General features: G+C 39.8%; 1 protein-coding gene and 1 non-coding gene across 8 annotated transcripts in view; one reads left to right on the top strand and one right to left on the bottom strand.

Annotated features, from left to right (window-relative positions):
- LOC106873605 (uncharacterized) overlaps positions 1-24,759 on the top strand; it is a 50,768-nt gene extending 26,009 nt beyond the window's left edge. For 2 of the 7 annotated variants that reach the window (XM_014921044.3, XM_052968528.2), the window contains 9 exons: positions 322-393; positions 2,555-2,690; positions 6,176-6,307; positions 7,412-7,550; positions 9,040-9,119; positions 11,075-11,227; positions 14,624-14,726; positions 23,367-23,410; positions 24,589-24,759. In XM_014921044.3, coding sequence (XP_014776530.1) covers positions 322-393; positions 2,555-2,690; positions 6,176-6,307; positions 7,412-7,550; positions 9,040-9,119; positions 11,075-11,227; positions 14,624-14,726; positions 23,367-23,410; positions 24,589-24,753 — 1,024 coding nt within the window. In that variant the 3' untranslated portion in view covers positions 24,754-24,759. Of the gene's footprint in view, positions 1-321; positions 394-2,554; positions 2,691-6,175; positions 6,308-7,411; positions 7,551-9,039; positions 9,120-11,074; positions 11,805-14,623; positions 14,727-23,366; positions 23,411-24,588 lie in introns of those variants that run through there. The other 5 variants (XM_014921045.3, XM_014921047.3, XM_052968527.2 and 2 more) reach the window with 5 other exon arrangements.
- Positions 23,847-23,955, bottom strand: LOC128248222 (U6 spliceosomal RNA). The gene has a single exon (XR_008264509.1). It is a non-coding gene; the product is annotated as a U6 spliceosomal RNA (small nuclear RNA).
- Positions 24,760-26,173: the final 1,414 nt, after the last annotated feature.

Genomic DNA, 26,173 nt, shown 5'->3' with positions numbered 1-26,173 from the left:
GATAAAAAGTTGTGGAGAACAGATATCATGAGAGATAATATTATTGATCTGTAGTGATAGAAATTAAACTTTAAAGAAGGCAGCAAAGAAAATGGCTTTATGTATTCTGGAAGGATATGTGCTGAGCCTTATTTCTGGCATTGAATTAAAAGAGAATGTATTCTGTGGTGTTTGTTCTGTTATGTCATAGAATCAAAGATTATATTTTGGACTTGTTCTGGACACAAGATCTACTTACATTTTATGTTAAAGTTGATATTATTTCATATACAATTAAATTCCAAGTTAATTAGTTTACTTTTTGTTTGTTTTAATCTTCAGAAAGAGAGTTGAAGAATTGGAGGATTTTATTAACGAATACACTGAAAGACTAGCATTACTAGAAGAGAGTGTGTAAGTCATTTAGTTGTAAGAAAATATGATTTCAGATGTGGACCTTAAGTAACAAATTTTGAGGGGAGGGTGGGGTGCACAGTTACAACTGTATCAATCCATGCCTTTGATTGGTATTTATTTAAAAATGAAAAGTAGTTAACCCCTAAGAAATTTGAACTCAGAACATAAATGGAGGAAACACAAAACTGGATAATATTCTGTCTGGTGCTGCACTAATTCTGCCAGTACCTTGCTTTTAACACTTTAATACAGAAAATCATGATGTTGCAGAAGATAAGTGTGTCAGCATGGATGATGGTTCACATGCTGTTAGTGATTCTGCAAAGAAAGAGGCCTGGAAATACTGTTATGAAAGGCTGCTGAATGTTGAGAATGCATGGGAAGAGAATCTGTCTAATGCGAACTCAACTGAGGGACCAGCGATCCGAATTGACAGTAGCTTTGGTAGATAAAGTAATTAAGGATATGAAGACAGTGAAAGTCCTCGGCCCATCAGGAATCACTACTGAGATGCTTAAAATATCTGGTGGAGTGGGATATGGCCTAGTCAGGTTGTCCACGAAGGAGTCATACCCAATAACTGGTGTAATACTGCTACAAAGTTCAAGCAGTCAACTGCTACGAAGTTCAAGATGAATCCTAAGACAGCCTCTCCCTCAGAGTGAAAGGCAGACTGTATGATGCCTGTGTATGTACAGCTATGCTACATAGCAGTGAAACAAAGGCTGTGACTACATTAGACTTGCAAAGGCTTGAAAGAAATGAAGCCAGCATGTTTTGCTGGACGGGTAATGTCAGTGTGCACATATGAAAGAGTGTAAATGATTTAAGAGGAAAACTGGGTATATGAGGCAACAGATACTGTGTGCAAGAGAGGAGACTGCACTAGTATGGTCTTGTGATTGATATGGATGAGGACAGCTGCTTACAAAAGTACCAATCTCTAATTATGGAGGGAACCTGTGGAAGAGGTAGCCTCAAGAACACATGGGATAAAGAGGCAAGAAAGGATCTTGAGATGCTGGGCCTTATTGAGGAAATGACAAGGGACTGAGAGTTCTGGTGATTTGCTGTACTTGAGTAGACATGTCAAGCTTTGTAAAACCGTGGCCATCCATACATACAGGCATGCCTTTGTGGCTGTGCTTCAACTCCCTCTCCCAGCTGAGAGGTCTTTGTCTGGCAGATGCTGGCACCATGTAAATTGCACTTGTGTCAGTGACATGGAGAATGCAGTCATGCTAGTGGCATGTAGAAAGCGTCCACCACACTCTTTAAAGTGGTTGGAACCTATAGAATAAGAACCAGGCTTAAAAAATAAGTACTGGTGTTGATTTGTTTGACTAAATCCTTCATGGCTGCAGTCCAATAACTGAAACAAGAGAAAAATAAAAGATAAGCTAGCAATTGTTTATAATCTTTATTAAGTCTCTTTTTTAATATCAATTCCTCCCACCACCTGCATATCCAATCTTCCTTCTCCCGAATGTTGATCCTCCAAAATTCCCTATCAGCCCATGTTTTATCTGCAATCATCAACTTGTAACTATTCAAGATAAACATTAACCTCATAGAACTCAATAGTTATTTAGGGCCTTCACCTGTCCTGAAGGACTTGTGAGTTCAACCTCTTCTGCTAGATTAAATCAATTCCTTCTTTCCATCTTTTCCATAAACTATTCCTGAGAGGGTTGTGAGGCACCCCTTCCATAGAGTACTCTCAGAAGCAACCACCATTACACTTTTTGGCTCAATTCCCAAACATGACCAAATGATGTTATAAATATTATCCAATCACATAATTCTTGGTTTACCCCTAGGTCTCCTGTTGATTGGCTCAACTTGAAGAGTTTGTCTTGCAATTCTTTCCTATGACATTCTAACCATATGTCTGTAGTACTGTGGTCTCTCTGTGTAGAAGTAGTAGCTCGATCTGGAGAGACTCTCTGACCTCTGACCTATGCACCTTGTCAAGAGAACCTGAAATCACATGGTTGTAATGCAAGCTTCTTAACCACATTAAGAAATGTCCTTACATGTTGTCGTTTAATCATAAGGTCATCTCTAATTGAGCAGACCTACATTATTTAAAAAAAAGAAAACAAAATATTCTTATGATTTGTATGTCTACAATATTTAGAACAAACTCTTATTTCAGACAATCACTTGAAGATAAGAAAAGGGATTTAGCATTGGAATTAAGGCTGCTGCATGAACATCAAGAATATTTTCGAAAATCTTTACAAGCAGAAGCAGACAGAAGATTGCAATATTACAGAGAAAACAAACTCAAAGTAAGATTTTTTTAAAGACATGCTCATAAAAATAACCAAGTCCTAACTAGAGCTATCTCCAGTTAATGTTAGTTGACACTTCCTTGGTCTACTCATGCTTCTTTCTGTCTACAGTTACCTGCCAATAATATCTAATTCTATTGATTAACAGTACTCTATTTTATGTAGGTGCAGTATGACCAGATGGCTTAGAAGTATGCTTTACAATTGTGAGGCTAGGGTTCCAATTCTGCTGGTTGACTTCTTGGGCAAGTGTCATTTCCCATATAACCTTGAGTTGACTCCCACCTTGTAAGTGAAATTTTTTACATGGAACAGGAGGGAGAGGGTGAGACCAGTGGTACTCAGGCTCTTAACCTGTTAGATTTTCCTCTTTCAATAATCAAATATGAACGTTTCTTTTGACTCAATTCCATTCTTATGTCTGCTGAAAATGTTATTAATTCCAGCTGTTTTTTGGCATTGTTAACATTTTTAGCATAAATCTTGAGATCATCTACAAAGAAATTATGGATTACATTAATATCTCTAGCAGTTGCAGACCCTAGCATGTAGCCATTAAATTTTTGTAGCAGGAATGATAATGGATTTAACACTAAAATGAATAAAATTACAGAAAGTCTATCTGCTTAGAATATTCCCTTTGAAATATTTATAATATTAGAGGCAATCGTTATGCTCTCAGTTCTAACTAAGTTACCTCACTCGAATGATTTTCTTACGTGCCACCAGCACAAGTGCTAGAAGGCAACGCTGGTAACGATTACGCTCAAATGGTGCTATTTACGGGCCACTAGCATAGAAGCCAGACAGCTGCACTGTTATTCTATTTACATTTATTTGTAGTAAAAATTTGATCCTGTCTCTTTCACATTATTGTCACCCTTTTTATGTTAACCAAAAGAAAGAAGTATATTCTTTGTTTATATATAACATGCAGTTATATTATGAAATACTGTTACATACAAAATGAAAGTGAAAAGGAAGCAAGCTGATATACAGATATATGTAATAGCAATGTAATCTTAGCATTACTTTAGTATTACCTATGTTAAAGTAATGTGTATACATTATTTTAACTAACCCTAACCCTATAAATATTCTTCAGATAGTGTAAGTTCTGATTATATCCGAATTTCTTGTGAAAAAATGTTTTGGGGAGAATGGGGAGAAAAGATTCAGAAAATTCACACAGGTCTGCTTTGTTTCCTCATAACGTTCATAAAAATGGGTACTATGAAATGAAAGTTTTAACGAATGCCTTTCAGAGTGTGCAGGTTCCAATTATATTGGAATTTATTCTGGAAATAAGAATTGGTAGGATGGCACACATACATATTGACACACATCACATATTTGGGAAAATTACTATTTGCAAATTTCTCAATGAAAAATATTCAGCAACAGTACTCTAGAGTGAAGATTATTTGTCAACATAACATGGCAGTCCTGGTTTAGGATGTATGTTGCTGACACAGATCATATTGAATAGCTAGCTGGAGACGATGTTTCCTGGGGCTAAATTACAGCAACATTCGTCCTAAATTAGGACTGCCATGTTATGTTGGCAAATAATCTTCAATCACATATTTTTTTGAAAAAAATTATTTCACAACAAAATATGTAATATCGGAATCTACATCGTCTGAAGTGTAGCTGTAGAAAATTTCATTTGAAAAATATCCACTTTTCTTAAAGTTATGAAGAAAGAAAGTCATTGGGACACATATATGTAGGTAAGCTGAAGCTAACTTTGACCAGGACACTTGGTTACATCATTACTTGGGAATGTAGGGGGTAGTAAAACTTTGAAGAACACATTGAGGCAAGTGAAATCGAAATCAAACTAAATTTGTAGACTGGCACCCATGCCAATGTCTCTTTCATTGAACACTAAACTTGGCTTGCGAAGACCTGTTGGGGCAAGCGAAAGCAAAATCGTGATGGCACCTGTACCAGTGGAGCACTAAGAGCACCGTCCGTGCCAGTGGCACGTGAAAAGATGTTCGAGTGAGATCGTTGCCAGTGCCGCTGGACTGGCTCCTGTGCAGGTGGCATGTAAAATACACCATTTCGAGCATGGCCGTTGCCAGTACCTCCTGACTGGTCTTCGTGCCGGTGGCACGTAAAAGCACCCACTACACTCTCGGAGTGGTTGGTGTTAGGAAGAGCATCCAGCTGTAGAAACTCTACCAAATCAGATTGGAGCCTGGTGTAGCCATCTGGTTCACCAGTCCTCAGTCAAATCGTCCAATCTATGCTAGCATGGAAAGTGGACGTTAAACGGTGATGATGATGATGATGATTGTAGATAATCCTTTCATTTACATTTCTGGTTTTTGAAGGAAACATGCACACACACTCACACACTCACACACACACACACACAAACATACATACATCCATGTGTACGATGATCAGCTTGCAGTTCCTGTCTGCTAAATCTGTTCACAAGCTTTTTTAATTGGCCTGAAATTTTAGTAGAAGATACATGTCCAGGGTGCCTCACAGTGAGACTGAACCCAAGACCACATGGTTGTGAAGCAAACTTCTTAACCACACAGCTGTGCCCAACACCTATGGCATATTTTTCAAATGGGTGGCCATCACCTAATAAAACTCATGTCTATTCTAAAGAAAACTGCAGAATGTTGATGCAATGTGAAATGTTAAGCGTTCACCGAAATGGACAAGGTGATGGTTGTATGTCAGGAAGAGATAAAAGAAAGAATTAGCAGTTTTCAACAAATGATAGAATTTATAGGTTTAAGAAAGAGCTGTCTCATTATGAGAAAGCCTAATTAGGTTCAATTAATTTGTCTGGAACCTAACCATAAGCAATAGGAAGTGAACTGACCTAGAAATTTGTGTTGCATAATTTATCAAAGCCTTTGCTAATATTGATTTGACAGTCTTGCAGACTTTTATGCAGTTAAAGACTTTTGCTGTGATACAGGAAAATAAATGTTCAAAACTTATTGAAGCCATATTGATATCAACTATGAGAGGAATATAATTCAAATTGCAGGAGGCAATATTTTGTAATTGAATTCATTATGTTGAACAGTTTGGTGATAAAAATATAATGATAATAATTTATTTTTATAATTTTGGGACCTTTACAGGCTCTCTCAGACTGATGTGATTGATGGGAATGTTGTTGATGTGGCTGATGTGATTAATGTTGTTCATGTTGTTGATTAGGCTGACATCATTGCTTTTGTTGATATGATTGATGTGGTTAATGTGATTGATTATTAAATTTAAATAAAAAAGAAGTCAGAGAGATGTTCAACTAGATTGTCTTGTAATTCATTGTTTACGCTTAAAGGATTAATTCTTAAAATGAAAACTGAAGACTATACTAAGATTCAAATCTCACATTTTAGGTTTGAGTTTAAGAATATAGAAAACATAGTTCACAAGGGGGGAATTAGTGACAGGGTGATGTTTCTAAATTTCCAAATTTCTAATTACATCTTCAGGCTAGACGGATTCAACAGGAAGCCCTTAGTATGAATGCACTTATCGACAAGTTAGGAGAAGAAATAAAGATGATTAAAATCGAATTTAAAAAGACACTTAAAGCATCAGAGGAACAAATTAAAGAACAACAGGTAAGTAAATGAACCTGATTTAAACAACGGAATAGTGGCTGCCCGTATGTGAATATTGTAGGATGTTAAATCTAAATAGTCTCATCATAACAGGTAGAGAACAAAAAACAAATCAAATATAAAAACAGTTGGGTCATTAGCAATTCATTTCTTTTGCAAGGGAGAAAATCATCTTGTTCAATGAGGTAAGTTTGTTCAGCAGATTGGGTAGCTGTAACAAAGCTTTTCCATTCTTCTTGAAAAAGTTTTGCCTTGATGTCAAGATTTTGACGGTTTTAAATATTACCTGGGCAGATTTCCTCTACAGTCCAGTCCAATATCCCAAATGTTGGCACCATTACTTTACAGTAAAAGCATTATGGGATATTATTTTGTTGTAAGAAGAAAGCTCTAGCAGATAAATAATATAAAAATCTGGTGTAAAACATTTCTGTAACTTTTAGTTCACAGCACTTTTGTGTGATATATTTTTGTCACTTAAGAGGCATTAATAGCATTTATTGATAAACAAAGGAGATAAGAGATAAACCTAATCTGAGGAGATGGATTGGCAGGTTCTCTGTTGTATAAACAGCATCAGGGTCACTTAACAACTGAAAGATACAGGATTCAAATCCTGTCAGTGAGTCATTTGTTCTTTTCTGATCCCTAAATTTATGCCGTTAATGTTACATATGTGTGTGACTGTGCATGCACCTGTGTGCATGCGCACATACGCATGCACACACACACACACACACACACACAAACAATATATATCATTTTGTTTTGGGATTTGGTTTGCAAGATTCTTTATGTGAGTTCGTGTGTTGAAGCATATTCTGTTGTGTCTGGGGAGAATCATTCTCCTTTTGTGCCTTATAATTTAACACACTCACCGGTGAAATTTCCACTTATTCCTTATTTTTATTTTCCTAAAATTTTTGTTGCGTCTTGCAACCTTTTCAATAGAGTCAAGATGCAACGAAAATTTTAGGAAAATAAAAATAAGGAATAAGTGGAAATTTCACCGGTGAGTGTGTTAAATTATAACGCACAAAAGGAGAATGACTCTCCCCAGACACAACAGAATATATATCATATTTTATCATATATTAAATGCAGGCTGGTGTTGATCAAGTTGAAGAGAACAAAGCACGAATAACGAAGGTTGTATTGAAACGAATTCCTAATTTCAAACGCCTCCAGGTCAAACACTATAAAGTAGAAAAAATATATAACACAGAAACAAAAATGTTTTCATGTAAGTAGGAATTTCTGCCCACTTTTCATGCAACAATCAAAACAATTCATCTTTAGATTTAGATTTCTGTCAAGTTTTTCGTATAGCTCTATCTAGTATGCGCCAAGGATTTTCAATTGGGTTCATGTCAGGAGATTCGCTTGGCCAAGGAAGCTTTTTGATCCCATTTTTAGTCAGCCATTCTTGATTCCTTTTCACTGTGTGGCATGGAGCCCCATCATGAATAAAAACTCATTTTTTGTTATGTTATCGGGTGAATACATCGGAAGTAGTCCGTGCATAAGTATTTTGATGTATTTTTCAAAGTTTATGGTTCCAACTCATTCGATTAGCTCAGAAGTACCATTACTGTTGACAGTTCCATATACCATTACAGAGATACCACCATGTTTCACAGTTGGTTGGAGTCGTTTCAAATCAAATTCTTGATTGGGAAGCCTCCAGACCCAAACACGTCCACTGTCTGAAAATAATGCAAATCTGGATTCATCTGAGAAAATCACTCTATCCCAAAATGAACTGGATTTTTATGACATCTCCTTAGCCCATTTCTTTCTTTTCATGATATTAATTGGTTGAAGGAGAGGTTTTCTTCTAATTGGTCATCCATAATACCCAAGCTTATGCAGATATGTAACACATGTTCTTGGACTAACTTCTAGCTGTTTTGCAATGTCAGAAGCCTTAGAACGGAGTTCGTTTTCCACAATTCTCTTCAAACGGTGAAGCTTCCTTTCCGAGGGCCCAGGTCAGCTGAGACGAGAATCTGTTGATTCGTTTCCTTTGCTTTTGAATTGCACCATAATTCTATTAACAGTAGCAAGAGGAATTTGAAGATTTTCGGCAATTTTCCGTTGGTTAAGACCAGCCTCAGATTGCCCAACAATACGACCTCGTTGAAAATCTGACAGCTCTGCTGAATTTTTTTGTGCATGGCATGGTTACTCTTTGCAAATGTTTAATATAATGGCACCTGGAATGAAAAATAATAATTACATTGTAAATTCTACACCGCTGAAAACATATTAAGATGCTTAGATCAGAAATTTTGAAAATTAAGGTGTTTATTTACTTCCTGCATGTCTGTGTATGTATGTACCTACCTACCTACATACTTACATACATACTCACCCACCTATCCACTCTCCTCCTCATCGTCTTCTTTCTCATCATTGTCATCCTCGTCCTTCTTGTCTTCTTCCTCTTTGTCATCATTGTCATCATGTCATCATCATCATCATCATCATCATCATCATCATCATCATTTTAATGTCCACTTTTCCAAGTTGATGATATATGAAGAGTTTCAATAAAGTTTCTGTCTATTAAAATTTCAACCATAAAGTACTGGTTAACTGAAGCCTATAGAAGAAAACACTTTCCCAAGGTGCCATGCAGAGGAATGAAACTAGAGGCCATGTGAAAGCCTTCTTAGTTTAGATAATTCTACATTTGCCTGTCAAAGTTAAGTTTCTTGTTTCTCTTGTAGACATAAATCAGAAAGAAGCAATTATAGATGATGAAGTAAGATTTGCCACAAAAAATCTTGAAAGTAGAAAAAAGAAATTGGTATTTACTTTATTTTAAATATTCTTCTCTTCATAGTTGTGTGACTTAGCAAATCGTATACATGTCTGTCTACTTTTATTTGATTTTGTCAATGTGTTATTGTTGTTGTTGTTCACTCTCATATCTCATCAAAGACACTCCAACGCTGACCATTTTCCCTTTTTTTCCCCAGTAAGGAATCTTAGGCCTTATTAATCAATGTATTCTTTTCTAAGATGGTCGGGTGTAACTTGAAGTAATTTGTGGCTGTTATTTCTAGCAGGTCAAGCAGCCATGTAGAGGTTTTCTTATTGATTTGTTGTACCTCTACCAAATTCCACTTGCAAGGCATTGATCAACCTGAAACTACTGTAGAAGCCATAGCGTAACTAGAGTCCGTGCCCCCCCTGCCCGTCCCCACATATACAGACTTATACAGCAGGTCTAAGAATGTCCCCTATCAATAAAAACATCACCAGGGACAGACTCCTCCTCCTCCTCCTCCACTACTGTGTAGAAGACAACTCACAACAGGATCGACACCAGAAACATGTGGCTGGAAACTTTTCACCCACGGCTTTGCCTGCTTCTGTTTATATCAAAGTGTTTGTGTGTGAGAGAGTTCATGTGACTTTCTTTTATTCTTTTACTTGTTTCAGTCATTTGACTGTGGCCATGCTGGAGCACCGCCTTTTGTAGTCGAACAAATCGACCCCAGGACTTATTCTTTTGTAAGCCTAGTACTTATTCTACCGGTCTCTTTTGCTGAACCGCTAAGTTACAGGGACATAAACACACCAACATCGGTTGTCAAGCGATGGTGAGGGGACAAACACACACACACACAAACACACACACACACACACACACACACACATACACACACACATATACGATGGGCTTTTTTCAGTTTCCATCTACCAAATTCACTTGCAAGGCTTTGGTTTGCCTGAGGCTATAGTAGAAGATACTTGCTCAAGGTGCCATGCCGTGGGGCTGAACCTGGAACCATGTGGTTGGTAAGCAAGTTATTTACCACACAGCCACTCCTGCACCTATGACTGTATGAATTTGTGGCTTTGTTTGCTGTGTGTATTTTATGAATGAATCTAGATTAACCCTTTAGCATTCAAGCTTGTTCTGTTAAATGTATTGCTTGTTTATTCACATTGTTTTGAGTTAATCCCACATTCTCTCATTGATCAAGATTTCAATGATGTGATTGCTTCTTTTTAGAATGACATTGTAATGTAGGTGTGGACAGCCAGATCTGGCTGGTTTGAACATAAGACAGGTAGAATATTTCGGCTGGACATGGCCAGTTTAAATACTAAAAGGTTAAAATTTACTTGGTTGTTGTTGTTGTTTTTAGTGTTAGCATAAAGGCTTCCTCATTGGCTCGGATTCTCTTCTCATAAAATGTATCTTGATGAACTTTCATATTTTAAGCATAACTAACCAAATTTTAACCATTGAATTCCATTCACAAGGCTTTGATTGACCTGAATCTTTGGTAGAAGACATTTGCCCAGTATTGTGCTGTGGGACACAAGTGGGTCTTTAAGCTAAATCTTTGGTGACAAAACATTGCTAAAAAATTATTCTTATTGCCAACTAATTTGTAGGGAATGAGTACAGTTGATTGAATTGCCCTGTGTTTTGTTGAGAAAATACAAAGTTGACTCTTTTATAGGCTTTGAATTAAGAAATGGAAGAAAAAATATTGCGACTGAAGTCAGAATTAAAATTTAAAATGTTTTTAATTTCATTCAAATACAGTAATGCTTTTTGTTGGGCCCTCTGCCAATTCTGCCATCTGTTGCCCTTTTTAACAAGAATAATATATTTCAGAATCATGAAATACTAGGTTTTGTTACATTTTCTATTTGTTTGAGAGTTAAAGTGTTGCCTTCATTGCATAGATTATGATTAAGAAGAGATGATGTTAATGCTCTGATTTTTTCTTATTTGTTCAGGCTCAATGGAATGCAAGAATTGAAAGTAACCGTAGGGCTTATATTAAAGCTTTAATTGTTAACGCTAACAAGATAGAATGTATTGAAGAGACTATATATGGCGAGTTAAATAAAATTCGTGCCATAATTTTAAACAATTGTCAACTTAAAGAGGCAAGTATTTGGAAGGAAGATTCATTAATTTTAACTTTGAGGCACAAACGTATTCTACTAACTTAAAATTTACCCTTGACAGTCTATAGAAAATTAGTCTAAAAAATTAATGATAGCATGAAACTGCAGATGATTGTGGTAGCAGTGGTCATGCTGTTATTGCTGATGGTGGTGATATTGGTAGCAGCAGCAACTACTAAATACTTAGGAAGTCTTTCAAATGCAAGAACTTATTGCTAACTACATTTGTGCATTTGCTACATACAAAGTTTCTCTTCTCAGTCAGCCTGGTTGTAATCCCGTTGCATCTCTTATGCACCCAAAACTTACATTTGATAAACAGCAGAATTTCTACCCTCTCCCTTTCTTCATATTGAGAATGACTATCTTCCTCGGGGACTGCAATATTTGATCACCATCATCAACTAACCAGGTGAGGGATGAACTCCACTTCACTAACCGATCCTTGATTTGCTACAGAAGAACGGTGAAAGGTTTTTCTTCTTCAGACACTATGTATAACCAGATAATCTTTATGTACAGCCACATTGAATAATAAAAGCATAAAATTATTGTATTCTTGTATGTCAATGATCTGGTTCCCATAGTTTAATTGGTCAAAGATTTTAGAAAAAAATTCCAAACATAGAATCAAGATGCCTGAAAGTAAACCTAGTAAAGGATACAGTTTTAGTTAACTGGTAAGAAGACAGATCTCTAGTGCCACTAAGAAAATGGCCATGCTCCGTAAGCTGAAAAGGAGTAAATAGAAATTCTGTTCAGTGGACCGATTGTAAAGTATGGGTGTGCAAAATGGAAAATGGGATCAGAGGCAAGCTGACAAAGAAAACAGATTTCATATGTAGGAAAAGACACAGTAATTAACAGTAAGTGTACTCATGAAATGAATTCTTAAATGGAAAGCTTCCTTGGAGTTGTTGATTAAGTGACATAATTAGCAGTAACGATGGAAGAGATGGGGGACGCGAGGTGGTGGTGAGTGAAATGCGTAATTTAAAAAAAAACTTTTTCCTTTTATTACTTTGCTCATCTATAACACTTTTACATGATCAGTTGAAAGGAAAGGTGAAAGAGAAAGGAAAGAGAAAAAGAGGGTAAGATGAAGAGAGAGAGAGAGAGAGAGAGAGAGAGAGAGAGAGAGAGAGAGGAGTGCTGTGTATTGAGTCTATAAAATTGTGCATAAAGTAGATAAAGCATATCTGTAAAGTGCATTAAGTAATCCCCGTATTTCAGTTTGCTTCCCTTTTCGATGGCCAGCAGGTGAGTGACTCTCTTTTGATCCGGACACAACACAGGCCACGCTTTCAGGATTTACGGATAAACTTTTCAGAAATAACCCAGATAAGTTTACCATTAGTTCCGTGAGATATTCACGGGTCCTGCTAGTTACTTATTATTGAGACCATCACTCCCAGTTGCTTACCATCTTCCATCTCCATTCCTATCCATCACTCTCTCCTTCATGTTACTCCCTCCTCTTTAACCCTAACAAGCCATGTTCCTGCTATAGTAGGAATAGCATAGATGTAATCTCTGCTGGATTTCCACTAAAGCAGTGATGAACAACATATGCAGAAAAAGAAGATAAGACGCTAAAACTAGACAACTGATCCCATTGCAGTTTTGTAGTCAAGTGTGTTTATGACTCATTGTTAAAGGCCTCATTCATAGCTTTTGTTTGTAATTGAAAAAAATGACTGATTTTGTGATGAAATGAGCATGTGATGTACCCAGCATTTTGTCTTGTAAACAAGCAAAGCCTAGACTCTTTGCAGTTGAGGAAATTATTGATGATATTTATTCTTTGGACAAAGTGTTTACACTTGTGCTAACACTAAGAGTGACTCAGACAATCAAACTGGTGAAAGTGATGAGGAAAGTAGCAATTCAGGTGAACAAATACAGTGTGATAGACCTATTATTGTCATTCTGAATCTTTTTGTGATTCTGTCCATTAGTTTGTCTGCAGTTGTTACTCTTGAGCAACTATTTATTTTTTGGCTCAGGAGCCCAAATGGAGGAGACACAGGGGCCCAGGTCTGAGAGGATTAAAGAGGACATTTACAGCCATCAATCCCTCTCACCCTCCATACTCCTTCCACTTCTATCACTCTGTTTCGCTCTCACCACTCTCCATATCCATCATGTCACTTATGCTGTTTCTATTCAACCTTCTTACCAACAATTGTTATGTAGCAGTCTGTCACTCCCCGACACTAGTATCTATCATCCTGTTGCTCACATCACTCTCATTCTTCCATTCTTCCACTCTTTTGCTTGGGCCCTTTTCCCACCCAGTTATGTGATAAAAATAAAACAAATGTATGGATGTAATAAAGAAAAATGTGAGCTCTTTTTAGTCTTGCCAAGTATGAGACAATCCTTTGAAAGAGGTAAATGAATGAATGGAAAGAAGTGAGGGTTGAGAGAATTGTTTAGCATTGTCAGGGAGACAACATAACCTTCCTTGTGATGGTGTCATGGTAGAATATATCCAGAACACACTGTAAAGTGGTTGGCAAATGAACAGAGACAATAGGACAGTGAGGGCTTTTTAGTTTTGCTGGTGACATGTTAACCTCCCTCAAGCTGGTGTGATGTGAAAATGTACCCAATGTGCTTTATAAAGAGGGTGGCAACACAAAGGACAATCAGCTATAAAAACCACAACAGAAATTTAATAAGTACAAATGCGAAATTGTCCTCAGACTATTTGGCAGTGATGCCAAATAAAAATTGATCCATGCTAGTATAGTAAAGTGCATCACCATCACCATCACCATCAGCATCAGCATCAGCATCAGCATCACTGCAGCTGCTGCTGCTATCGCTGCCATCATCCCCAATGCCATCATTTGATGCTGGCAGGGTTTGGATGGTTTGACAGGAGCTGGCAAGTGAGAAGAAGGCACCAAGATCTCCTGTCTGCTTTAACATGATTTCTATGACTGGATGTCCTTCCTAACACCAGCCACTTTACTGAATGTACTGGATGCTTTTTATGTGGTTCCAGTTCCAGGCAGATCCCAAGTAACTTGGAAGACGAGCCCTCCCAGCTGGAGGTAAGGGGGAAGGAGAGTAGTATTTAGTGGGGTGACTTTTACTTGGTGATAAGAGGTTGATAGAGAGTATGATAGAGAGGGACAGAGACAAGTGTCTTGTTGTAGATGTGATACCTGGCTAGGAAAAAGAGAGAAGAGAGAGGAGAGAGAGAGGGAAGAGGAGGAGAGAGACATGAGAGGAAAGAAAGAGAAGAAAGATGGGTGAAAGAGGAGTCAGTGAAGAAGATGTGTCAGGGGTGTGCCCCCAAGCTGCAAAGTGGTGCATGTAAACTGATGATAGTGATGATGATGATTGATTTGTATCTAATCACAGGCTTTGGAAGCGAAAGAAAGTATTTGCGATTTCTGGCAGAAACGACTTGACAATGTAGAAGAGCAGGTGAGACAGCTACGGGAACAGGAGAATGAACTTAAAGGTAAGCTTAAGATGTCTTACCAACCATTATTGGGAGAAAAGGCCCTGCCTATGGTCCTTATATAGGACAGCCTGAAACTGGTAGAAAGGTGAAAAAAGGAAGAAACCACGACACTGATCCAAATACTTCTGATGGAGTAAACTTGATTAAAAGCTCCCAAGTACCAGATGACAAGAATCCTTTCTACTACAGGTTCAAGGCTTGAAATTTGGGAGGAGTAGCTTAGTTGATTACATTGACCCCCCCGTACTTAAAAATGATATCTGTTTCATCAACCTGGAAGGATGAAATGGGAAGTCAATATTAGCAGAGTTTGAACTCAGATTGCAAAAGATGGGTGAAATACCACAAAACATTTTGTTTGATGTATTAACGATTAGGCCAGCTTGCTGCCTTGTCCAGGTGTTAAGAACAGGTGTTAAGAACAGGTGTTCTAAGTATGCCTGATAACATTTTACTTACCAGAGCATGTTACACACACATGCACACACTCATGCATGCATGTATGTATGTATGCACACACACACACACACACAAATATAAGCATAAACATATAGTTTATTTATAACTGGGAAGCTATGTTAGTTACTCAAGTAGTTGGAATTTCAATCAAAAGCATCTCCCAATATTGCAGAATTCAGCTGATTTGATAAGTTTTTGTTTTGACTAAAATTTTCAGTTTTTCAGATTTTCAGCTGCCACATTTGAAGATATAAAAATAATAAAAATATTCAAAACAGAAATTTCTCTAATCTCCTGTCTTTTAACTCTTTTATCAAATACTTTCCTCTATCAAGATACAACGACACAGTGTCAGCTGCAAGCTGGTTGATGTAAAACAACATTTGTTGTATTGTAAAATTACCATCACAAGATAAAAGGAACAGTATATCGAACCAGGTGATACGCGAAGGAGTCATACCCAATGACTGGTGTAGCAGCATCATAGTCAACTGCTACAAAGGTAAAGGTGACGCTTTAGATACAAATAATTACAGAGGCATCAAGCTGTTAGATCAGGTTATGAAAGTTATAGAGAGGGTCATAGCCCAACTAATTAGGGAGCGAATCAATTTAGATGAGATGCAGTTTGGGTTCGTGCCAGGTAAAAGCACTACTGATGCCTTATTTCTAGTGAGACAGTTGCAGGAGAAATACCTAGCTAAGGATAAACCTCTGTACCTGGCTTTCATTGACATGGAGAAAGCCTTTGACAGGGTCCCCCGATCCCTTATCTGGTGGTCAATGAGGAAACTTGGGATAGAAGAATGGTTAGTAAGAGCTGTGCGAGCCATGTACAGAGATGCTGCCAGTAAGGTGAGGGTTGGAAATGAGTACAGCAATGAATTCCGGGTAGAGGTAGGGGTCCACCAAGGTTCCGTCCTCAGCCCCCTCTTATTTATCATAGTCCTCCAGGCAATCACAGAGGAGTTCAAGACAGGTTGCCCCTGGGAGCTCCTCTATGCTGATGACCTTGCCCTAATTGCGGAGTCACTATCAGAACTAGAGGAGAAGTTTCAGGTGTGGAAGCAAGGTCTAGAATTGAAGGGCCTTAGAGTCAACCTAGCTAAAACCAAAATCCTAATAAGTAGGAAGGTAGATAAAACACAAACCCCTTCAGGTAGATGGCCCTGCTCAGTATGTAGAAAAGAAGTAGGTAGTAACTCTATAAGATGTACCCGGTGCAAGCTATGGACACATAAGAGGTGCAGCAACATCAAAGGCAGGTTAACTAGCAAGTTAGTTTTTGTTTGTGGCAGATGTTCAGGTGCAATAAAGACTGTAAACAAACAGGAAACAACTTCTATCTCATTCCAGGGTGAAAAACTAGAGGTAGTCGATAGCTTCCGCTATCCGGGCGACCAAGTTAGTAGTGGGGGTGGGTGCGCTGAAAGTGTAGCTGCTAGAATAAGAATAGCCTGGGCAAAGTTTAGAGCTCTTACCCCTGCTGGCGACAAAGGGACTCTCACTCAGAGTAAAAGGCAGACTGTTATGTTTCCCTCGGGTGACTCGCAGAGATAACATAACGAGTTATACAATTTAATTATTACATTTATTGTTCAATTACATACAAAGAACGCACTCACTCAATGTTCGTTATGAATAAACAAAAGTCATGTCCGCCATATATATATCAATGACATTTTACTACGACAGTCCCACAAGACAACAACAATGAAACAATGAACTCAGACGAACCACATGACACACGGAACGTCAGACGAATTACATATCTAACAGTCCATATAACACCTCCCCACTGAAATTGATGCTACACAAGAAGTATCAACAGCAAAGTCTCTCTTGGGTTTTACGGGTTCTCTTGGACCGTCTTGGGTTGTCTGGTCCATACTCTGGAACGGGTAACATGGTCTTGGGTCTGGTTTGTCTTTGTGTTAGTGGCACAGTTTCCGAGATCTCCATCGGGTGATCTGTTGCAAATTCAAATACAGTGTTTTCTGCATCACCAGGTTCATTGTCTTCCTCAGTTGTGTACCGCGGTCGCAGCTGTTCCCAGTGTCGTCTCCACATCGGGCCATGAGGTATGACCTTCACGTTAAAGCAGCGAGTACCCAATGACTTCTTAATGATTGCTGGTACTCAACGGGGATCTTTGTCTCGGCGAGGTCCATAGTATAGTACATACACAGGATCTCCGGCCTTGTACTGCCTGGTAACTTTAGCGACATCAGCCGAGCTTGGAGTCACCTGAGACTTATGTGCTTCCTTAGACTGTTTGCCTTGAGCAATGTGTGTTGGCGATGGCAGCAGAGAATCAATCCTTGTTCGTATCTGCCGGTTATTCAAAAGTTCACTTGGAGAGAATCCACAGGATGTTGGTGTTCTCCGGTACTGCATCAAGAATTCTTGAAGTGCTCGTGTTGGCGGAAGAGAAGACTTCCTCAGAGCTTGTTTGAAGGTCTGCACCAAACGTTCCGCTGCTCCGTTGGTAGCTGGGTGGTAAGGTGCCCCTGTCAGGTGTGTGATCCCGCGTTCTTTGCACCAGCTCTGGAACTCCTCAGACGTAAAAGTTGGTGCATTATCGGTGACCAGTGTGTGAGGAAATCCGAAGTGCGCAAAGTCTTCCTCAAGCAGATTCAAAGTGGCTTTGGAGGACGTGGAGGAAGTAGGATGAATGCATGGGTACTTGGAATAAGCATCTGTGATCACCAGCCAATCTCTACCCATAAAATTTATTGCATGGTCCAGATGTAAGCGGCTCCACGGCTTTTCTGGTAACATCCATGGGTGAACTGGAGGCTTAGATGGCTGCCTTTGATGTTCGTTACATGAATCACATCGTCGACTGGCTATCTCTATAGCAGCATCGATACCAGGCCAATAAACAGCAGTTCTTGCTAGTTGTTTCATGCGTTCCATGCCAAAGTGTCCGAGATGCAGAAGATTGAGGATCTTTGGCTGCAAGCTATGTGGAATCACAACTCTAGATCCATGTATAAGGCATCCATGACAGATACTAAGTGAGTTTGATAACTTACGGAACTTGTTGACTTCGTCATTGATCTCCATGTTCTTTGGTGGCCAGCCTTCACGGACGTAGCGCATCACTGTAGATATCACTGGATCTTTCCCTGACTCTTGACGGAGGACGTTAGCATCCACAGGTTGGACTTGAATACTAAGAGCTTTGATGGCACACACCATGTCTATGTCTTCACCATTTTCCTTTCTGTCAAAGTCGTTGTCATCACCGAATGGCAAGCGACTGAGGGCATCAGCATTGCCATGATCTGCTGATTTCCGATATTCAATGGTGTAGTCAAACTGGTTCAGCCACAGGGCCCATCGTGCTAGTCTGTTAGCAGCGAGAAGTGGCGTCCCTTTCCTCGGACTGAATAGTGATGTCAGTGGCTTGTGGTCAGTCACGAGTACGAATTTACGACCGTACAAATATTGGTAAAACTTCTGCAAGCCAAATATGATAGCTAGGGCTTCCTTTTGAATTTGACTGTAGTTACGCTGTGCAGAAGTGAGAGTCTTGGACATATTGGATATTGGGCGCTCGCTTCCATCAGGATAGCGGTGAAACAGGACTGCTCCAATACCAACGTTTGATGCGTCACAAGCCAGTCCCAAAGTTTTGTTTGGATCGAAGTGTATCAGAACTTGACTTGATGAAAGTACATTTTTCAAGTGATCAAAAACTGACTGTTCCTCATCTCCCCACTTCCAAATAGTTGACTTTTTTGTAAGGCAATAGAGTGGCTCTGCTATACTGGCTTGGTTTGGGATAAACTTTCCATAAAACTGAACTGAACCTAGGAAAGATTTCAAGCTTGATTCGTTCGTTGGAGATGGCATCTTTAAGACTGCTTCGACTTTGGATCCCTTCGTGATCCCTTCAGCCGACAAAATGTGTCCAAGGTATTCTACACTGGGTAGTGCAAACTGGCACTTTTCACGGCGACATCTGAGTCCATTGTCGCTTAGACGTGTGAGCAGACACTTTAGGTTGTTTAAGTGACTGTTTGCATCTTTCCCACTGACGAGCTTGTCATCCTGGAAAACGGCCACTCCAGGTAGATCATGGGTCAGGTTTTCCATGATCTCCTGAAAGTAACCAGGTGCTGACTTGATTCCGAAAGGGAGTCGTTGTTGCAGGAGTACTCCACGGTGAGTGCTGAGTGCGAGTCTGCGTTGACTTTCTGGAGCCAGCTTGATCTGATTATAGGCATCAGCAAGGTCTATCTTTGTATATCCGAATCCACCTCCGAGTTTCTGCATCAGTTCAGCAGGGAGTGGCATTGGATGACGGTGATCAGCAAGTTGGTCATTAATTCCCACAGAGTAGTCACCACAAATCCGTAGTTTGGGCTTCAGGTTGCTTGAAGCGTGTGCTTTACGAATCGGTACCACTGGCGTTCCGTATTCATTGAATTGAACAGGCTTCCAGATTCCCTTGGCGATGCCTTCTTCGTAACCTTTGGCCAGGTCATCACGAAGAGCAAATGGGACCGGACGTGCCTTGTGAAAGACTGGTGTTGCGTCCGATTTGAACTTCACTTCCAGTTCAAAGTTCTTGAGACATCCCAATTCTTGCTTGAAAAGATCTGGAAATTCATCACACATGTTGTGACAATCTTGCTGCAGGGAAACATAGGGCTCACTTGAGGTCTTTGGGTATATCCCTTCTGCACCTTCCCTCTTAGCTTGGCTGTCTATGCTTTTCAAACCTAGAGCAGTGTCTACGGAAATTCCCAGAGTCTGGATAGCATTCCGACCCAGCAAATTAAGATCAGAGATCTTGGTGACTATGTAAGGTATAAGATCCTGCTTACCAGTTGTTGGATCCTTGGTTTGGCCCATGAAAGTTCCTAGAACAGGCAGGTTGTGCTTGCTGGCAGATTCATAGCGATGCTTGACATCTTGCAGCTTTGGTCTTCCAAGTTGTTTCCAGACTGACAAGGAAACAAAATTGCCTGTAGTAGCAGTGTCCAATTCCATTGTGAACAGTCTGTTCTGGATTGTTACTGGCACAATTAAACTATGAGTGTCTCGGGAAACTTCACCTAGGATCGCCTTGACTAGCTCAGCTTTTGTGATTCTTTTCACGGGAGTTTGTGAATGACCATTGCGTTGCTGATGTTGTTTTTTCCTACACACCGCTTGCAAATGACCCTTTTTGTCACAAAAATGACATTTGGTTTCCCTGAAAGGACAGTCTGTTGCTTTGTGGGCCTTTCCACATCGGTAGCATTTCTCCTGGTTTGTGGAATAAGACTGCTGATGTTTCTTTTGAGGACTCTTATTCCTGTTCTGCTGGACCTTGTACACCTGCTTGGTTTTGGAACCGTATACAGTTTCTTTTGCAACCTTTGCTGCGTCTTCAGTCTCAATGGCAACCTGGACAGCACGGGCAAAATCTAGTTCTGAGTCTTTTATCTTAAAAAGCGCCTTCAGAACCGCTTCATTGTTAACCGAACATATGAATCTCTGTCTCAGAGCTTCATCCTGTGGGTTGGTGATCGCTGGAAAATCACAGGTAGCTGCATCCTGGCGTATACGTGCTGCCAGCTCCTGGAGAGTTTCGCCTGGCTTCCGCTGCATATCACTCCAAAACTTGAAACGCTCTCTCACAATGAAAAGTTTAGGGTCGAACTGTTCCTTCATGAAGTCAACGATTTCGTCCATTATCAAGTTGTTGATATCTTTAGGCGGATTTTGTTGGGTAGCCAGATTAGCAAGTTGTTTGTAAACAGTAGCAGTCTGATTGGTCAGGAACACTTGTGCCATGCGTTTTTCAGGTACAGCATTAGCAGCCACAAACGTACGGAATCTTGACCAGTAATCAGGCCATAGTTCTGTCGCTGAATCAAATGCAGTAAATGGTGGAATCGACACTGTTGTTGAAGCAGCTGAAAAATAGCCACTAGAATTGCCTTCAACTTGTCGAGCACCAAACAGTTTTAACAGAGCGTCCATATCTCTCTGATGTTTCTGATGTTGTTGCATTTGCTTGTCCATTTGTTCCCTAAACAATTTAATAAGTTCTACTGTCTGTTTTTCAGCCATTGTTATTACGATGAATAATTTTATGGTAAAGTAAGCATGTATCCTATCGGCGACGCCAATAAACTCTGTTATGTTTCCCTCGGGTGACTCGCAGAGATAACATAACGAGTTATACAATTTAATTATTACATTTATTGTTCAATTACATATCTAACAGTCCATATAACACAGACTGTATGACGCATGCGTACGAACAGCCATGCTACATGGCAGTGAAACATGGGCTGTAACTGCTGAGGACATACGTAAGCTTGCAAGGAATGAAGCCAGTATGCTCCGTTGGATGTGTAATGTCAATGTGAATACCCGTCAGAGTGTAAGTATCTTGAGAGAAAAGCTGAACATTAGAAGCATCAGTTGTGGTGTGCAAGAGAGACGATTGCGCTGGTATGGACATGTGGTGAGAATGGATGAGGATAGCTGCGTGAAAAAGTGCCACACCCTAACAGTTGAGGGAACCCGTGGAAGAGGTAGGCCCAGGAAGACCTGGGCTGAGGTGGTGAGGCAAGACCTTCGTACATTGGGCCTCACCGAGGCGATGACTACTGACCGAGACCTTTGGAAATGTGCTGTGCGTGAGAAGACCCGGCAAGTCAAGTAAGATCGTTGCTAGTGTCCCTGGACTGGTTCTTGTGCGGGTGGCACATGAGATGCACCATTTTGAGCGTGGCCGTTGCCAGTACCGCCTGACTGGCTCCCGTAGGATTTTCGAGCGAGATCGTTGCCAGTGCCCCTGGACTGGCTTGTGCGGGTGGCACATAAAAGACACCATTTCGAGCATGGCCGTTTTCGTGCGGGTGACACGTAAAAGCACCCACTACACTCTGAGTGGTTGGCGTTAGGAAGGGCATCCAGCTGTAGAAACTCTGCCAAATTAGACTGGAGCCTGGTGTTGCCATCCGGTTTCACCAGTCCTCAGTCTAATCGTCCAACCCATGCTAGCATGGAAAGCGGACGTTAAACGATGATGATGATGATGATGATGATGATATATATATATATATATATATATAGTGTGTTACTGTGTGTGTGTGTCGGTGTGAGTGCATGTAAACCCCCTTAATACATTCATACATACATATGTATATGTATATATATATATATATATATATATATATATATATATATCTATATCTATATATGGAGGCCCAGTGGTTAGGGCAGCGGACTCGCGGTCATAGGATCGTGGTTCCGATTCCCAGGCCAGGCGTTGTGCGTGTTTATTGAGCGAAAACACCTAAAGTTCCACGAGGCTCCAGCAGGAGAGACAGAATTTTGATTTTATTATTATAGATCTATATATTTATATTTAGGTGTAGTCATGGCTGTGTGGTAGGAAGCTTGCTTCCCAACCACATAGTTCCAGGTACAGTCCCACTGCATGACACCTTGGACAAGTATCTTTTACTATAGCCTTGGACCGACCAAAGCCTTGTGAGTGGATTTGGTAGATGGAAACTGAAAGAAGCCCGTTGTATATATGTATATACACGTGTCTATATATATATATATATATATATATATATATATATATATATATATATATATATATATATATGTTTATGTTTATGTGTGTCTGTGTTTGTCCACTCATCATTGCTTGACAACTGATGCTGGTGCGCTTATGTCCCTGTAACTTAGCAGTTCAACAAAACAGACCGATAGAATAAGTACTAAGCTTACAAAGATTTCTTTGACTAAAATCCTTTAAAGTGGTGCTCCAGCATGGTCACAGTCAAATGACTGAAACAGTAAAAGAATCATGTGGTTTCTCAACCTCACAGCTGTACCTGCACTTTATATATATATATATATATATATATATATATATATATATACCAACACACACACACAAGTGACCTTCTTCGGCTTCACTCCACCAAAGGTCACTTCATCGCATGCATGTACATGTGTGTGTGTGTGTGTTTCAAGTTACTATCATAACTCTACTTACAATGTAGTAATTTCCATTTCAACAGTCTCAGATGAAGTCACTGGCCAAACATCTACAGCTCTGAACTCTCACCATTAAATTAATACAATGGCTATATCTGTTGGCAACAATAGCTTTAATATCGTATATAACATGGTTCATTTTTATTGTAGAGATGTTGCAGAAGATGCGAACAATGACAGAGAACATGGTGGAGGTAGGTTTTTAGAAATTCTCCCGTATTTGGAAATAAAACTGATATAAGAGAAGAATTATATTTTGGATATAAATAATATTTTGAAAATTATATTTTACAAAGCAAAAGCAAAAGCAAGATCATATCTCTATTGAGTAAAACAGGTTCAATGCCAACTTTCCAAACACTGATGGTCTCTGGAACCTCTTATAATTTACAAGCAGGAACTCCAGATTCCTGTGACAGCCAGGCTAGTTTACTTGGTATCTTGCACAAATTAATATCTTGCACAAACTAATATCTTGCACTGTGCAGTATTAATATAAAAAAGTATCATCATCATCATCGTTTAACGTCCTCCTTCCATGCTGGTATGGGTTGGACAGTTTGACAGGAGCTGGCCCGGCAGGAGCCTGTGCCATGCTTCTGAGTCTGTTTTGGAATGGTTTTTATGGCAAGAAATATGGAACTCTTCACAAATTTGCATGTCATCCTTGCGCAGGGTCATGCTAATCTTCTCTGTATTGTTCCAATCTTAGTATAAGTATAGCCAGAGCCATTTATACTAATGTACAAGTAGGTACCTGTATTTCATTTAATCATTTAAGTAAATTCCATATTTAATTTAGAGTGTGACCAGCTCTGGTTCAGAAAAGTCAGTAATCTGGAATGGTTTCAGAACCAAAGGTACCAGGAAATCGATGGAGAAGGAAATGCTGTTGAAAATTAACACCAATTATAGTAATTACATAAGTTTTCAAAGGTGGTGAACTGACTGGCAGAATCTTTAGAGCATTGAACTAAATATGTTGTGGTATTTTCCCCAACATTTTACTTCTAAGTTCAAATTCTGCCAAGGTCAGTTTTGCCTTTCATTCCCTCAGGAGTCAATCAATAAAATACCAATAAAATATTAGAAGGCAGGTATTGATTTCAATGACTGTCTCCTTTCTCCAAATTTCTGGCTTTCTGCTTGTGTTTGAAATTAAGGGCAGTGGAATAGCAGTGTTGTTAGAACATTGGACAAAAATATCTTGTAGTAGCTGTTCTTACTTTTGTCTTGTGATATTTGTTCTAAGTTCAAATCTCAATGGAGCCACCTTCGTTTTTCAGCCAGTTGTATTTGCTAAATCACTAAAGATAGGCACATATTCTGATAAGTTAACTAATTGTATTTGTTTTTTTAATGCTAATTTTAGTCAACTCAGCAAAGAGAACTGAACACAGAAGAACGTTTGGAAAACATATCAGAAACAATGGCTTCTTGCGGGAAAACCTTGAGTTATATTTATGAAAAAATTTATGGCTGGTTGCAAAGATTTGAAGACAGTTTTGGAGAAATTGAAAAAATAAAGGAATCTTGAATTCTTCATTGCAATTTTTTTTCATTTTAACATTCTAAAAATGGCTGTTTTATATATATTCTTTTATTTGTTTCAGTCATTTGATTGTGGCCATGCTGGAGTACTGCCTTTAGTTGAGCAAATCTGCTCCAGAACCTATTCTTTGTAAGCCTAGTTCTTATTCTATCAGTCTATTTTGCCAAACTACTTAGGCAAGGGGACGTAAACACACCAGCATCGGTTTTATATATATATATATATATATATATATATATATATATTGTGTACGAACAGCCATGCTACATGTGTACAAGCAGCTATGCTACATGGCAGTGTAACATGGGCCGTGACTGCTGAGGACATGCGTAAGCTCACGAGGAATGAAGCCAGTATGCTCTGATGGATGAGTAATGTCAGTGTGCATACCTGACAGAGTGTAAGTATCTTGAGAGAAAAGCTAAACATAAAAAGCATCAGTTGTGGTGTGCAAGAGAGACGATTGCACTGGTATGGTCATATGGCGAAAATGGATGAGGATAGCTGTGTGAAAAAGTGCCACACCCTAGCGGTTGAGGGAACCAGTGGAAGAGGCAGGCCCAGGAAAACCTGGGATGAGGTGGTGAAGCACGACCTCTGAACATTAGGCCTCACTAAGGCAATGACTTGTGACCGGGACCTTTGGAAATATGCTGTGCGTGAGAAGACCCGGCGAGCCAAGTGAGACCAAAATCCAAGGCCTCTGCCAGGGATGTAGCCAGCCCACTTGTGCGTACCATTCCTCCATTGGACACTATATTTGTAGGAACACTAAACTCAGCTTGGGAAGATCTGCTGAGGCAAGCGAGAGCAAAATCATGAAGGCACCTGTACAAGTGGAGCACTAAGAGCACCGTCCGAGCGTGATCATTGCCAGAGCAACTGTCTGGCTTCCGTGCCAGTGGCACGTAAATAGCACCATTCGAGCGAGATCGTTGCCAGTGCCGCTGGACTGGCTCCTGTGCAGGTAACACGTGAAATGACATTCGAGCAAGATCGTTGCCAGTGCCGCTGGACTGGCTGCTGTGCAGGTGGCACGTGAAAAGACATTCGAGCAGGATTGTTGCCAGTGTCGCTGGACTGGCTCCTGTGCAGGTGGCACGTGAAATGACATTCGAGCAAGATCGTTGCCAGTGCCGCTGGACTGGCTCCTGTGAAGGCGGCACGTGAAAAGACATTCGAGCAAGATCGTTGCCAGTGCCGCTGGACTGGCTCCTGTGCAGGTGGCACGTGAAATGACATTCGAGCAAGATCGTTGCCAGTGCCGCTGGACTGGCTCCTGTGAAGGCGGCACGTGAAAAGACATTCGAGCAAGATCGTTGCCAGTGCCGCTGGACTGGCTCCTGTGCAGGTGGCACGTGAAATGACATTCGAGCAAGATCGTTGCCAGTGTCGCTGGACTGGC

The sequence above is a fragment of the Octopus bimaculoides genome, chromosome 6, assembly GCF_046866305.1.
Source record: "Octopus bimaculoides isolate indiv1 chromosome 6, ASM4686630v1, whole genome shotgun sequence".
Lineage (NCBI taxonomy): Eukaryota > Metazoa > Mollusca > Cephalopoda > Octopoda > Octopodidae > Octopus > Octopus bimaculoides.
Note: the sequence above shows the minus strand (reverse complement) of the source record. Positions and strands in the feature narration are given on the sequence as shown.